At 43.6% G+C, this 16,543-nt stretch overlaps 1 protein-coding gene across 6 annotated transcripts in view; it reads left to right on the forward strand.

Annotated features, from left to right (window-relative positions):
- LTBP1 (latent transforming growth factor beta binding protein 1) overlaps nucleotides 1-16,543 on the forward strand; it is a 363,058-nt gene that overhangs the window by 306,830 nt on the left and 39,685 nt on the right. For all 6 annotated transcript variants that reach the window (XM_014600068.3, XM_014600069.3, XM_019500580.2 and 3 more), the window contains 2 exons: nucleotides 3,067-3,192; nucleotides 12,188-12,331. In XM_014600068.3, the coding sequence (XP_014455554.2) occupies nucleotides 3,067-3,192; nucleotides 12,188-12,331 (270 nt within the window). The remainder of the gene's footprint in view (nucleotides 1-3,066; nucleotides 3,193-12,187; nucleotides 12,332-16,543) is intronic.

Here is a 16,543-nt window from a genome sequence, read left to right on the forward strand (position 1 = left end):
ATTCACAGCATTCTTAATATGCTTAGGATAACAGACCATTCTCTGCCACAAGTAGCAGTGTCTCCTTATAAACTGATGGGGCAGCTGAGTCGCACAGAGAGCAAAGACTACTCAAGACAGTACAGAGTGATGTTCATGACTGAAGCCAACAAGCCAGAAACAGGAACTACAAAGTAAAGTCCCAGCATGCATATGAGGAAGATCATTTGCAGATTAGGCCTATTCATTTATATGGAAGAATATTAGGGGTGTGCGAAGTGGGCCGTATTCAATTCGGATTCATATTTGGCCCAAATCAGGGACAGTGATTTCATTAGTTGATTCGGATCACTGTCCCTGATTCAATTCGGCCAAATCCAAATCTGAAGATTTAATGCTAATTCAGAAAATCAGCGATTCGGCCATAGACGCAGCTTTAAATGTTTTTTCTACATATCTCGAGGTACGAGTGTGGCTTGTGATCACTGCGATGCTGGGGTGCATGGAGCGTCCCACAGGAGTGTGGGGGGGGGCCTCCACGTGCTCAGCAGCGAACCTGCTAGTGGACCAGAAGTACTTCTGGTCCCCTTCCGGGTCCACTGGGGAATGCGCTGGGGGGCCCCCCGTGCTCCCCCAGCTTGGTGATTGGTTGCTGGGGGGCCCCCAGGGGCCCCTCCCAGACCCAGAAGGTACCAGTTGCAGAGCCAGAGGGGCATGGGAGGGCCCCTCTGCATGCTTCCCGGTGGACCCAAAAGTGGACTGGAAGTGCTTCTGGTCCAATTCTGGGTCTGCTGCCAAGCATGCTGGGGAGCCCCCCATGCTTCTGTGGGACACTCCAGGCACCCCAGCACTCACAAGCCCCTGCTACCTACAGGCATTTAGAAAAAACATTTAAAGCTGCGTCTACATCCGAATTGCAAAATCTCTCCAAATGGATTCAGAGGGTTCTGATTCGATTCAGAGAGATTAAAGGGTCCTCTGATTCAATTCAGATTCAGAGATTTGGCCACTGAATCAGGCCGAATCTTCATCAAATCGAATCAGGGACTGAAACTTCGCACAGCTCTAAAGAATATCTGTCACTTCTTAGCACAGTGGTGAAACACTCCTACAGAAAGCCAGCACAAGGTCTGTCCAATGCTTACATCCCACATAACCCTCCCCGCCTCCCCAGATGAAGTTTCTAGCTCCTATTCAGCATAGCACTTAAGCACATGCTTAAATTGCATTCGTATCAATGGGATTTAAATGCATGCTGGGTTTTGTGCTACCCTACTAGGGTGAGGGCTGAATTTCACCCGTATTATTGACTACTTAGTACTGCAGCAAAGGATAACAGCACTAAAACAGAGGGTTCTGGTAACATGCATTATGCTTCACGTAGCAGTGTTTGTTTGATCAGGCTGTAATCTGGTAAATTGTTTAATCAGATGGGAGATGACCAAGAACTAACAATCCATCAGATTATGGTTCCTATAAAATTAACTAGATGAAATTGTTCTTGGTGTTTGTCTCTCTGAATATATTAGAGTAACATAAATCTTAAGGATGCATGTGCATAACCATTATTATATATTGATAGGGGAGATTATGCTTAGGGGCAACCAACATGGGTTCATTAGAGGCAGGTCCTGTCAGACCAACCTGGTGACCAGGTCACAAAATCCTTAGATGCAGGTGTTGTGGTTGACGTAGTCTTCCTGGACTTTAGGAAGGCCTTTGACACTGTTTCTCACCCCATTCTCATTAAAAAACTAGGAGACTGTGGCATTGATACCTACACAGTCAAATGGGTCACTAGTTGGCTGTAGGGCCGCACCCAGAGAATGGGGGTGGACGGGTCTTATTCAACCTGGAGGGATGTGGGCAGTGGGGTCCCCCAGGGCTCAATCCTCGGGCCCGTGCTGTTCAACATCTTCATCAGCGACTTGGACAGGGGTGTAAAAAGCACCCTGTTCAAATTCACAGATGACACTAGGATGTGGGGAGAAGTGAGCACGCTAGAAGGGAGGAATAGGCTGCAATTGGAACTGGACAGGTTACAGGGGTGGGCAGATGAGAACAGGATGGGTTTCAACACTGACAAGTGCAAGGTATTACACCTGGGGAGGAAGAACCAGCAGCACACCTACAGGTTGGGGAACTCCCTTCTCGTCAGTGCAGAGGCAGAAAAGAATCTTGAAGTCATTGTTGATGCCAAAATGAACATGGGCTGACAGTGTGGGGATGTGGTCAGGAAGGCCAACTGTACCTTGTCATGCATTCACAGATGCATCTCAAGCAGGTGCAAGGAGGTGATCCTCCCCCTCTATGTGACACTGGTCAGGCCGCAGTTGGAGTACTGCATCCAGTTCTGGGCGCCGCGCTTCAGGAGGGATGTGGACAGCATCAAGAGGGTCCAGAGGAGGGCCACTCGTATGATCAGGGAGCAGCAGGGCAGGCCCTACGAGGAAAAACTAAGGGACCTGAACCTGTTCAGCCTCCACAAGAGAAGGCTGCGGGGGGATCTAGTGGCCATTTACAAACCAGTCAGGGGGGAGCAGCAGGCATTGGGGGAGTCCCTGTTCCCCTGAGCACTCCAAGGAGTGACAAGAAATAATGGTCACAAGCTGGCAGAGGGTAGATTCAGGCTAGACATCAGGAGGTGCTACTTCACTGTCAGGGCGGCCAGGATCTGGAACCAACTTCCAAGCAAAGTGGTGTTGGCTCCTACCCTGGGGGTCTTTAAGAGAAGGTTAGATGAACACCTTGCTGGGGTCATTTGACCCCAGTACTCTTTCCTGCCATGGCAGGGGGTCGGACTTGATGATCTGCTCAGGTCCCTTCTGACCCTACCAACTATGAAACTATGATTGATAAAATGTTCTTATAAATTTTCATAATTCATTGTATGTAAAGATTTATCTAACATACAATGTTTTTGTCTCCTGTCCTTTGTGTTGATTTCTTTAACATGTTCAGATACCCCAGTTTATCTACTTCTAAAGGCATTGTTTATCTTTGTTCATATACATTGTATATTGCTGCCTGCCTTTGACTGTCAAGTTGCTTTGTATTCTGTCTGATGGTAAAATGTCTTATTTTCAGATGTTGATGAATGTGTTAACAGCACTCTATGTGGCAATCATGGGTTCTGTGAAAATACAGATGGCTCCTACCGCTGCCTCTGTTACCAAGGGTATCAGGACCCCCAGGATGGGCAAGGGTGTGTCGGTGAGTGTTCAGATTTTTATAGTCTGTACCGCAGCACTCCAGTGATGTAGCACACATCTCCAAGGAAGATGTATTTTTTATAAGATGATTTTGTTTTCTATCGTTTTGTTTTAAATTCATACCATTTTAGAGTAAAATAATATTCAGCTATGCTTTGCTCACTTAAACTTCATACCTTGTGGAAACTTACCATGTAGCCATTTAATGAGAACCTGTTATTAGGGTTGAATGGAAACTAACAGCAAATAAGCTGAGCCACTCATTTTATCTCTTTAAAAAAACAAACCCCCTACTATTTCTGCAAATGTCAGGGCCATTCACAAATGTAAATCATAATGGACTGAATTTAATACTTTAGCTTATTTAAATGCAACATCTGTTTAGTCTCTTAGCTGAATAACCAGAACTCTGTACTACCTCCTACAGGAAATATAGTCTGGCGTGTGGTACAGCCAGTCTGAATTAGCATACCTTCTTAGGCACAGTGTTTGAACAAATTTGAACATTGGCTTCAGGCTCCTGGAAAGACACCTATGACCATGAAAAGATCTGAGATTTCCTTGAATGTGTGAAAGCTGCAGATTTCTCTAGTGAGAAATATGTTTCCAGATCTGTTGTTAATAGCGGTGGTTAGACTTGAGCACGAGATGAAGCAGCACAAATTTCTAATAAAAAATTAATACCAGATCAACAAAAGGTATGCATTAAGCAGTTTCTGCAAACTGGATTCAAGATGAAACACTTCTACCCGTAACACTGAGCTGAGTAGAATGGAGAGGAGAGAAAAATAATTGTTAAAAAAATATTTTTAATAATTCAATTAAAAAATGTTTAATTTAATTCTGGTTTGTTTTGGTGCTCGGTCTACAGCATGCTAACTTACTGGCTCCCATTTATAAATAAAAACAGAGTTTTCACCTTAAATGAACTTTAATTGTAATATAGCATTCACTACTTTTTAATAACTCCTATACATACACAAATATAAAGGAAGCCACTATTGCTTTGAAATCCATTTAGTGTAATGGGTCAGATTTTCAGTGCTCCATTCACACCCCTAGGCTTCACTAAGGAACTTTTGAAGCGAAAATTGCCCACATCTGTACGGGGACAGGGGAATTCCCAGAAGTCAAAGCAAAGATACTGTGCCATCCAACCCCCTGAGACCTTGTCATAGTGTGTGCCTAGAGATCCTGACCAAGATTCATGGGATTTTAGCTATCCTCACTAGCTAGCTTCATACTTAAGGCAGGACTGGGACAGCGAGGGCACATCTGCATGAGACACTAACTGCGCAGTAGCTGAAAAATAGTAGTGTGTAGTAGTGCGTGTCAGCACGGACAGTGCTAATATGCTACTGCACAGTAGCATCGTCTAAAAGGCATTTGCCAGCACTACTGCTCAGTAACTCCAGTTACTGCACATTTATTTAGTACTTGCTAATAAAATTACTAAATAAATACATAGTAACTATTGCACAGTAGCATCTTGTGTAGCTGCACCTTGAGGGACATAAAACCAAGGACGTAGAACCAGGAATGTACTATCTACATAACGCTGAGTGGGTCTTGCCCATAGCAGGCAATCTGGCCCTCTGAATTATTTTTAATTAAAAGACTTAGGCCTTTGTATACATTTGATTTTTTACTCATTGAGAACTACAGTGTGACCTTTTAGTATATGGCTGTTACAGGTTCTGGTTCAACCAGTTAATTGGCCTTTTCCACATAGTTAATGCTTCATTTCTCTAAGGGCCAGAAAAAAAAATTAATTAATTGATTGCTGTACATCTAGTTTCAAGCTGATTCATTTGTGGATAAAGTTAAAATGAGGAAAGAATAAAGTTAAAATGAGGAAAGAATTATGATTTCTAACTCTTTGGTGAGAGAAACCTGAGAGAGACTTTATACAGTACATGGCCGGCTGCTCTTACTGCTCACACTGCTGGTAAAATTCCAGTTGATGTCAGTGGGAGGCAGCGTTAGCTCATTACCACAAAAAAAATGTCTTTGAAAGCAAATACCTCTGCATTTCTCAAATAGTTATTTCTTAACTTGTTATTATTCTTGTTATTTTTTAAAAACATCCCATCAGTTTTCCCTGAGTTGTTTGTGCCCTATTTTAGTGTGGACTTTCTGACCTAAGAGAAACTCTGATTCCCCTGAAGTCAGGGAGATTACTTAGGAGCTTCAAGTTAAGGAAATACACAAGTGTTTGAGAATTGCACTTGGAGCAGAGGTAAAATTCCTGCTTTTAGTACACAAATGGTAGAATTTAGTTTCCAAATTTTGCACACTGAATCTTCCCAGGCCAACTAAGTTTTCTATAATATTTCCTCTGCCAATGTTACTAAATCTTTTAGAAATAAATTCTTTAAAATGCTTCTTTTTAGAAATGTGGTGCTGACGGCCTTACCTTTTTTCAACTAGCTGCAGAACCACAGTCCCTCCAGATCCAACCTAAACACTTGCACGCACATCCTGATAACATCTCTCCAAACCAGTTGGAAATGCCTGTACTAATATTTTAAAAGCTATTCCCCTTATTTGGCATATTTTCTTCTCATTATGCCAAAAGTAGCTAAGCTCTCTAGGTGCATGAGTTACTTCTGTTTTTTGTTCCTGCCTGCCTCTTCCACAGCTACGTTCTGTGAGCCAGCAAGGAAGACTGGTAGACTTACCCGCTAACTGCTTTTAAGATGGAGCTTGGTAGATAGTTTTCAGTTGGCTTATATGACATGGCTACCTACAGTAACATGGGATTGGGGTCAGTTGCCCAAGAGGTCTCTTCCTGTGTTGGATCCTATGGTTTTACAAGGCCTGAGGTATATGACAGCTGAGCAGTGCCAGAGGGTTGGGGGGGTCATTATGTGCAGTTCTTTACCCTTGCATCTGAACACACAGCCTTAGCTGTGCCTCAGAAAGATTATTGTCTTATCAGTAAGTAATTTTTTACTGCCAGACCATCGTGACCTTACATCTTACACCTTTCGTCTAAGGTCACAGTCTAGAGTAGCTGGTACACTGTCATAACCTGAAGCAATACACATCTAGCAAAAAACAACTTTAAGAACCTTGCCACACAGGACACTTACCACATGTTTGGGGGGGGAGGGCGGTTCTGAGATCATAGTAAGCATTACCTTGCTCTATTGAAAGTTAGAACATGTTCTCAGCAGACTCACAGTAATGCTTACTACAGACTCAGCCCACTCTGGACAGGACTGGAACTGGCTGTGCCCACCCCTCCCCTTGGACACTGATCCTGGCACTGGGCACTGTAGCTCGCATGTCTTCCTGTGAAGACATCCAGCCCCCACACTCAGAGCCTATGCCTTCCCTGCCACATATGCAGCGCTGCCAAGCCTGGAAGCACCTGCATCTGGCATGCTAGGGCAAGCCTGGTCTCTACCATGGCAGACTTCAACCAGCTCCCGTGCACTGTTGGAGCAGGGACTGACAATCAGCTGATCGTTGGTTCCTGCTCCTGCACCACACTGAAGTATTGAACTGGCCCTGGATCAGTGCCAGTGGTCTCAGCCCCAATATTGCATCAGCATCTTGAACTGGCTCCATTGTGGTGCCAGGGCTGAGACCAACAATCAGCTGATTGTCAGTTCCAGCCCCATACTGCACCGGAGTCTTTTAACTCATGCTATCACCATGGAACAGATACTTGAACAAGTGTTACTCAATATGATCTGGAGATACTTCTCCTGCAAAAAGTCATAATTTTGCTATGATACGATTGTACTAAGTGTGTGTATTAGTGCGTGAATGTACATGTGATTCCATTTTAAGTGCAGTTAACACATCCAAAGTATAATGTGTGACATGGTCCCAGTTTCATCCAGGGTTAAGGTTGAGTGATTTAGCTCACTTGTATCACTACAGACTTATGTACAGGTAGCATTAGAACATAGTAGCTGCTGCATGCTCCTAAACGATAGCTCTCCCTCCCCTTTACAGACCACTCCAACTGAATGTTTCTCCATGCCCTTAGAGGAGCTTGCATGTGTTTGATATTATGATGTTTGGGTAGTAAAGCCTTTTCATTGAGGCTCCAATTCAAGGTAGCACAAGGTAGCACATAAACAAGCTCTTCAATTCGGCCTTACCTTACTCTTCACTTCAGCCTTACGTTCCCTAACCGGCACTTAAACACATGGTTATGTCAGTAGGGATTTAAGCTATCCTAGGTAGGGATGCTTGCTTTAATTGGGCTTTTGTTTAGTGTGAATGCCATTGTTGCATCAACTGATGAATTCCTTAATTTTTGGTGATCATATTGAGAGGTGATAGGTTTTTAAGGGTCTGAAATATAAACATAGACAAAGCCAATCAAAGTAATATAAACTGTTCCTCTATTTGTATATTTATACTTTTCTTTTGAATTTTGGAGCAATCAAGTGTTTTGTGTAACATTTTGCATATGATAACTTTACAACAAATTCAATCAAATTCAACAAAAAGAAAAAAAGAGAAAAAGTTGTAAGAAGTTACATTTGCTTTTCAGGTATTAGTGAAATGATTTGGCACTGTGGAATAATCTTAGTGTGTTACTAAACTGGACGCATGATAATAAGATTACAGGAGATGCTAGATCAATGTTAATAGTTTACCAAAAACAATTTTATGGAACAAAAACTTACCAGCTAGATTTCCCAGAAAAAATCCTTCCTTCTGGCTATAGAGACAACAAAAAGAATAAATGAAATAATTGAGAATATGTTGAGTCAGCTGGTCAAGATAATATAAAGCCATGCAATATCAGTTTTAAGTTATATAACTACATATTTATGTTTGGGTAAGAAAAAAAAGCCAGTGTGCTTTATTTCAGATGCCATACTGTTGTTTTTCAGTTAAATATACATACAAATATGTATATTTGTATATTATAATAAATAATTTAATATGTTTACAATTATGAAGTTAGCAGATACATAGTAATGGTAACATTCAGATGTAAAACACCTATCACTTTTAAGTCAAAGCAGAATTAGACCCATGCTTCACATTCCTTTCTATCCCATATTATTTAAACCAGAGGTTCTCAAACTGTGATCCGCAGACCACCACTGATCCACAAGCTCCATTCAGGTGGTCCACAGAAGGTTGCGGAACAATTGAGAATATCTGTACTTGTAAAGTAAGACTACTGATATTAAAATATGAGTTATGTGCTTTGATTTGTAGGACACACAAAAGTTTATTAAGTAGACCATCAAGACCCTCAGCAATTTTCAAGTGGTCCATGAAAAAAAAAAATTGAAAACCACTGATTTAAACCATTGGGGGCTGACCTTCTTGGCAAGTTTACCACAAATTAGTAGGGGTACAACGATAGAGATTTAGGGGGCTGATACTGCTAGCCGATATTTAAGGAGGCATATCAGCTGATACCGATTCGATTTCTAATACAGCTGCCTCCAGCTGCTAAGTCCATGTGGTAGAAGGGGAGGGGGAAGGGAAGGGGCATGGGGTGGCAGATCAATGCCCCCCACGGTGAGGGAGGGGGCAGAGGCAGGTGCTGTTCAGGCAGGGCGTGCATGGGGGAGACGGAGCCACAGCCCATGGGGGGGCAGCTCCCACCACTCCTTGCACCCCAGGAAGGCACGTGGGGGGGAGGGTGTCCCCCAGATCTGTGCAGGGTAGGGTGGGCTGCAGCCGGGCCTGTGTGGGGCTCCTCTCAGCAGGGTTGGGCTCAGACAGAGCAGGTACCAGCAGCACTGGGAGGATGCAGTATCCACCCCAAATTTTGCTGCTGCTCTGCTCACAGTGCCACCACCGCTAGCCGCCTGGTGCAGCCCCGGGTCTTCCCAGAGTGTGGGTGGAGGCGGGGCATTGAGCTGGGGCTGCACCAGGTGGCTGGCGGTGGCAGCACTGGGAGCGGAGCAGCGACAAAATTTGAGGTGGATGCAGGATCCTCCCAGTGCCGCTGGCGCCCACTCCAAGCCCAGCCCTCACTGAGAAGAGCCCTGCACAGCCCCGGCTGCAGCCTACCCCACTCCATGCAGATCCGGGGGGTACCCCCCTCCATGCTGTCCCAGGGTGCAAGCAGCAGCGGGAGCTGCCTCCCCCCCACCTTTGTGAGCTGCAGCTCCACCCCCACCCCACCTAGACAGTGTTTGCCCCTGTCCCTGCCTCCTCCCTCACCGTGGGGGCAGTGATATGCCCACCCCCAGGTTCCTTCCCACTCTTCTTCCACCTCACTGGACTTACCAGCTGAAGGCAGTTCTCCATGCTGCCAGCTGTGCTCCTCACTGCCTAAGTATTGCACTGCAGCTGCACGCAGCATGGGCATTTATTGGCCAAATTATTGGCCCCATTGGACTGATATCCGATACAGCCAGTTGTCTTTATATCAGTACTGATCCAATATTAGACCAATGTATCAGTGCACTTCTACATCTTAGCCCTGTAGCCTCCCCCAGGGTCATTCCCATCCCCTTCCCCTGTCCAATACACTGTTCTTCTTTCTGATTCCTGCCTTATATTCCCTGCCCAATCTTCTGCTCTGCTTTTTACTTTCTTCCTTGTGCTCGCTGTCCCATTTTTCACTCTGTTTTCTGCTTCCTGCCCTACCTGCCATTATGCTTTGTCCCCGCCCTGACCTGTTGCACACCACACACAGATTGCCCACGTCACTTATAGCATATGTTACAGGTTGGCTACCCCTGATTTAAACCACAGACAGTTTTCCTGTCAAATAAGATTTTAAAGTGGTCTGGTTCAGGAATTTAGGAATCCAAGTGTAGGGCTTGTAGGATGCTTTTTGTCCCAAGCCAATAGTAGTTAAGATTATTGTATGATTTCTAATGTGGAAAAAGAGACTTGCATTTTTCTGCAAGGACTTCACTAGGTAATACAGGAATACCGTTTTGGGACTCCAGAGCACCCAGTGAAGCCTTACAGGAGAGAGGAATATGACCAAAACGAGTTCATAAGACTCAAAGGGCACGTCTACATGTTGCCGTACAGTGATGTAGCTATATACTATGTTGCTGTATGGCACACTGTGGTGACACAGCAATCATGTGGGTCTACGCATGATCACCAGCTATGTCACTGTAGCAGTGTGCTCCCCGGTATAGCGTGCTGCTACAATGACATAGCGACAAAATCTAATTGCACCGTGCGCACAACACAGTAAATCTAACAGTGCGCTGTGTGCACAATGCAGTAACAACCCAAAAGGAAGTAGAAAAGCATGGCACCATAGCAACGTTGCCATATGGCCATGTGTAGATGCCCCCAAGGGGTACTCCCCAGGAACGTGGGATTTCAGGGAAGGGAGGGCTAGACATGGAGAAAAAAATTCTTTCAGGATATCGCAGTCCAAATCCTGCCATCACTCACCATTTTCACTCATGGTTCTTTGGGTAGATGTGATATGTTTTATTCAACCAACTAAATAGTTAGAAAAAATTTTCTTTGCAAGCTTTCAGGCCCAAACGACCTTCTTTAGGCATTGGGTGACTCTGCTGGCCATATATGTTCACCAAGGTAGAAAAGAAGCTAATTTACAACATGCAGGTCTTTGAAAATGCAAATGAGTAGAAGTTGGAAAGACAATAGGTAGAGATGGGCCGGGGGAACGGAGGGAAGTGTGTGAAGGAGAGCAAGTGGTCAGCTGCAGGCAGGTTACCTGGGGTTATCAGATGGCAGGCAGGTTGTAATGTGTCATAAATCCAGTGTCTACTTTTAGTCCATGATTTTTTGTATCCAGTTGATTTATGAAGTGAAGTTCATAGGCTTATCTACAAAAGGTGTTTTGTAAGTTTCCTTTGAGCATTAGAACTGAGAGATCAGAGAGAGAGTGGTTGTCTTGTGAGAAGTGGGCACCCACAGATAATTGTATATTTTTGTCTTTGATGGATTTTTGGTGTGTGTTCATTCCAGTGCACAGTTGTTGTTTGGTTTCTTCTACATATTTTCCATCAGGGCATTTGGTGCACTGGATGAAATATATTACATTTCTGGAGGTGCAGCTGTAAAATCCGGGAATGATGATGGTTCTGTTGTGGGATGCAGTTATTGTGGGAGTGGTGGAAATGAGTTTTTTGTAAACCTGAGATATGCAGGTTTTACATGTCTTGTCCTGGCATGGTCAGGATCCATTTGGTATGGTTTGAAGAAGGGCATTTGTGCCCAAAAGCTTGCAGAGAACATTTTTTTTCTGACTATTTAGTTGGTCTAATAAAAGATACCACATCTATCCAAAGAACCTTGTCTGCCTATGTTCTTAGACCAACATAGCTACAACGAACAACCCTCCATTTTCACTCATGGATGTCAGTGAGTTTTGAATCAGTAAAGGCAAAATGTTTGCTACAGTATCTTTTAAATAACATGAACAAATGAATACTGAAGGCTTCTTGCTATCTGATAATAGTAACATTAGTATAATAGGATCCAGTACCTTACACTGTAAGATATAAGGGCGGCAACTGATATGTTGGTGGGGAGAGAGGATAAATAAATAAATAAAGGACTGGTGCAGAGCTGTACTGTGAGGTTTTTGCTTTATGTGAGATTTTAGAAGTCCACCACCACCAGTATGCATGCATGCACACGCCCACACACATACACATCTCTCAGCAGAGCAGAGTAACCTATTCACAGCAATACAATAAAACTGCTAAACTGCTTCCAGTGCCAGCCATACCATAATAGACTGGCCAGCACCTCAGATTGCAACCCATACTAACCTTGCATGCTGCATAAATGTACCAGTCATGCCACCTATGTTACAGCTGTGCTCTGGTCTACAATTAAATCAACACCAGCATTTTATTATTTTAGTATGACTTTTCAATTAACTTTATCTTATAATTAATTTAACTAATTTTCTTAAGTAGCAGTCAGCTTTTAATCCTTCCTCAGGGATCATTTCTGTTTTCCTGCAGGCAACATTGGCACAGATACAGCAGGTAAAAAAAAAACCTGTCCCTGATGAAGAACATGTCTGAATCCACATGTGTTTTCTTTTCCAGATGTGAATGAATGTGAAATGCTGAGTGGCGTATGTGGTGAAGCCCTTTGTGACAATGTAGAAGGTTCCTTCTTGTGTTTGTGTTCTGATGACAACCAGGAGTATGACCCAATGACTGGACAGTGTCGCTTCCGTACCTCACCAGGTAACATACCAGTTGCTTTGTTTGAGATACTGCAGGTTACGTTAATTGTGCATGCTACTGGAAAGACCCTAATTAAATGATCTCTTACTGAAAGTTGCTGAGCTACACAGCTCTAGTTTGGAGAAAGAAACAAGACCAGGATACGCAATAGCAGAACACACAAGATGTTGGGATTTGATTTACATGACCATTTTTTTTCCTATTTATGCAAATATTTGTTGTTTAACTTTGATTTTACATTGCAGGCTGAGCTGGCTTTAGAAGCTAATATCCAGTCTCTATGGCTTAGAAGCCTATGGATATTCTCTTCTACCCATTTCCCAAATAAAAATCCTTGCAACTCCAGCGAAACCAAGATTTGGCTCACTGAACATAACCTGTATTGGCTCACTGAATGGAAAGCACAGTAGCACACAACTGCTATCAATGAAACATCAGTGACATAGTTCACAAAACTAGACAAGTCTATGAACCAAGTAGTAAAGGATTAGATGGAGAGGATCTCACTTGATCAAGTAATTAAAGGAATGAAAAGCTGAAGAACTGCTAAAGCTAGTCTGAAGAAGAATAATGCATAACGGTAGAAGAATAATGCATAACAGTATTGCCATCTACTCATACTTGTAAAAAACTACAAAGCATTTTCATCATACAAGGGCCTAATCTCAATATATTAATAATGATAGTGAATAATGATAACTAAAATGACAATCAATGATGATAACTTCAGGGATAAAGCATAAAGAAAACACTAGGAATGACATCTACTTCTAGCAATGCTACAAATGAATGATACTTGGTAAATCCAGCTACTTTTTTCTGGTCACAAAAGACAAACCTGAGGAGCAGAGCCATGTATCTGATCCCAGCTGAAGGAACCAAACAGTTTCTGGATCAGGGTAAGAAAAGCCCAGAGAGTCTAGACAGCATGCACAATCATAGTCTCTGTATCTGCATAATCTACTGTGAATCTGCCTTTATTTGACATGTTGAGTAGCAAGGCTTTATCTGTGGTCAGTTTGAAAGAGAACTGTTTTTCCCCCATGTGGGTCTATTTTTTTCCCATAATGAAATGCATTCTTAAGTATCTGCTACGAATCATCATGGAGGAAGATCTCATATAGGAAATCAGAAGACATGCAAGTCAGGACTAAGTGGGAGATCAGGGAATTAGAATTATAGGGCTAGAAGGAACCTTAATCAAGAGGTCATCTTGTCCAGCCCCCTTCCTGAGGCAGGATCATCCCTGTCTCTACCATTTCAGTCTAGTGTTTGTCTAGCCCCCAAGAATGGTTCTACAGCCTCAGTAGGCAATCTGTTCCAATGCTTAACCACCCTCATAGTTAGAATGTTCTTTCTAATATCCAACCTAAATTTACCTTGCTGCAATTAAGGCTGTTACTTTTTTTCCTGTTCCCTGTAGCCACAGAGAACAGCCTACCATCCTAGCTATAACCCTGTCTCCCTCTTTCAGGTATTTGAAGACTGCTATCATTTTCTTCTTCAGTCTTTTCTTCTCCAGGCTAAGTAATCTCAGTTCTTCCCACTTTCCCAGTAGGTTGTTTTCCAGGCAGGAGTCAACACGTGGTCCAGCAGCCACGGCAATTGGCAGTGACAGCTGACTTGGAAGCAGCAGCCTGCCTTTGGCGGAACTGCATTAATGCAGCCTGCCATTTGTAGCCGGTTGCTGACTTCTCTTCTAGACCTCTAAGAATTTTTGTTGTTCTCTGCTGGACTCTTGAATTTGTTCATATCTTTCTTTAAATGTGGCATCCAGAACCAGACACAGGGCTCCATACAGATGTTCAAAAATACAAAGGCAGAAGTGATCTAAAGGTGCCTGTAGACATGCTAGGAGCTGTGAGGTGTTGTTTCACAGGAAGGGCAGCTGGCTGGAGAGCACAGCAGCAGCATGCAGATTCCTCATTCCCTACCCTCCTTCTGAAAGCATGTTCACCAGAGCTCCAAGGGGCCCGATTCTTCCGTCTGCAGAGCAGTCCCTCCCTGCACCCCCACCCTCGCTTAGGGGCACTGCATAAAGATAGAAAAACACTGAGCTACAGACCCTCCTTCCTGCTCCCACCCCCGACAGGGCTGCCTCAGCTCTGTGATAGCTCAGAGGTAAGTAAGCAGCTGAACACAAGTCAAGTTTCAGCACACCTCCCTATAAGGGAGGGTTAGCAAGTGGGGAGGGGCTGCAAAGCAGCCTGGGATGTGGACAGACTGCAAACTAACTTGAGTTTGTAGAGGATGTGGCATAGAAATTTGATAGACCAGTCTAAATCGCTTAAGTTTGATACCACATCGATCCATGTCTATCTTAGACTGGGTTCTGCCATTTTTAAATTAGTCTGTGTGCACTGAATTTCTGTTTGGTTATGGGTGGGTAAGGTCTCACCTGTGCTGAAGAGAGAAGAAATAATTTCCTGTGACTTACAAGTGATGCTCCTGTTAATACAACTGCTGCTTTTTTACAACAAGAGCACACTGTTGACTTATATTCAGCTAACATTTCACTGTAACCCTTAGGACCTTTTCTGCAGTAAAGCACCCTAGCCAGTCATTCCCTAGTCTGCATTTATGCATGTGATTGTTCCATTCTAAAATGCCTTGCACTTGTCTCTATTAAATTTTATTTGGTTAACTTCAGCGCATGTTTCCAGTTTACCAACGTCATTCTGAATCCTAATCCTATCCTCCAAAGTGTCTATAGCTGTACCCAGCCTGTTGTCATCTTCAAATTTGCCAGCTGTGCACTCAATCCCATCCTCCAAATCATTAATGAAGTTTTTAGGCAGTATGGGACCCAGGACTGACAGCTGAAGAACTTCACTTGATATTTCCTCCCAACTGGACATTGAGCCATTTATGACTACTCTTTGAGCATGGTGGTCCAATCAGTTATGTATCCGCCTTACAATTCTTTTGTCTAGACTCTATTTCCATAGCTTACTAATGAGAATGTAGGAGGAGAGAAATTGAAAACTTTGTTAAAGTCAATATATATCATATCCACGGCTCTCCCTCATTCACAAAGCTAATTATCTTGTTTCAAAAGGAAGTCAGGTTGGTGAAGTATGACCTGTTCTTGATGAATCCACACTGTTTGTTCCTAATCACCTTGCTTTCCTCTAGATGCTTAGAAATCAATTCCTTGATGTCATGCTCCATAGTCTTTCCAAGTAGCTAGATCAGACGGATTGGTCTATAATTTCCAGGATCATGCTTTTTCACTTTCTTGAAGATGGGCGCTACGTTTACCCTTTTCCTGTTGTTCTGGGCCTCACCTAAACTCCATGACTTCTCAAGAGAATAGTCAGTAGCTCTGCAAATACCTCCGCCAATTGCTTGAGTATTCTAGGTTGCATCTCATCTGGCCCTGCTGACTTGAAAATGTCCAGCTTCTTTAAGTAATTTCTAATCTGTTCTCCTACTCCAGGCTGATTATCTCCTTCCCTGTCTGTACTGCCAGCTGCAGTCATTGTCTGATAACTGACCTTATTCATGAAGAATGAAATAAAAAGTGGCATTCAGTACTCCAGCCTTCTCTGCATCAGCTGTTACTAGATTGTCTTCCCCATTCACTAAGGCAGGGGTTCTCAACCTTTTTCTCCATGAGGACCAGCCTGGTTCCGCAGCCCTGCCCACACGGCCCTGGGTACATCGAGCAAGTCTTGGCAGTGGGGAACCCCAAGGCCCCACTCACCCGAGCAGCAGCAGTGTGGAGCCTTGCCCACCCACCTGTAGCGCTGCCCACACAATGGAGGCTGTGGCGCCAGGCAGGCTCGCCTGAATCCTGGGGGCTAATGCAGCTCCTCCCCACACTGGGCCGGGCCAGGCCAGGCCAGGTGGACCCCCTGAAACCTGCTCACATGCCCCCTGTTGAGAACCACTGCAGTAAGGGACCTAGAATTTTCTGTTCTTTCTTTTACTTCTGACATACTTGAAAAATCTTTTTTATTGCCTTTTACATCCATTGCTAGTTACATCTCAAATCATGCCTTGTTCTTCCTGATTTTCAACCTACATGCCCATGTGATACTCTTATAGTGAGATAGCCAAGTTTCCACTTTTTGTATGATTCTTTCAGCTCACTGAAGTTTGCTCTTTAGCCAGGCTTTAAACATATGCAGTGTTATTTGACAAATGGAATACAGGAACATATCTGTTACTGGGCAGCACTAGAAACAGATCTGTATAAGTTGCTTGTGA

Source organism: Alligator mississippiensis, chromosome 1 (genome assembly GCF_030867095.1).
Source record: "Alligator mississippiensis isolate rAllMis1 chromosome 1, rAllMis1, whole genome shotgun sequence".
NCBI lineage: Eukaryota > Metazoa > Chordata > Crocodylia > Alligatoridae > Alligator > Alligator mississippiensis.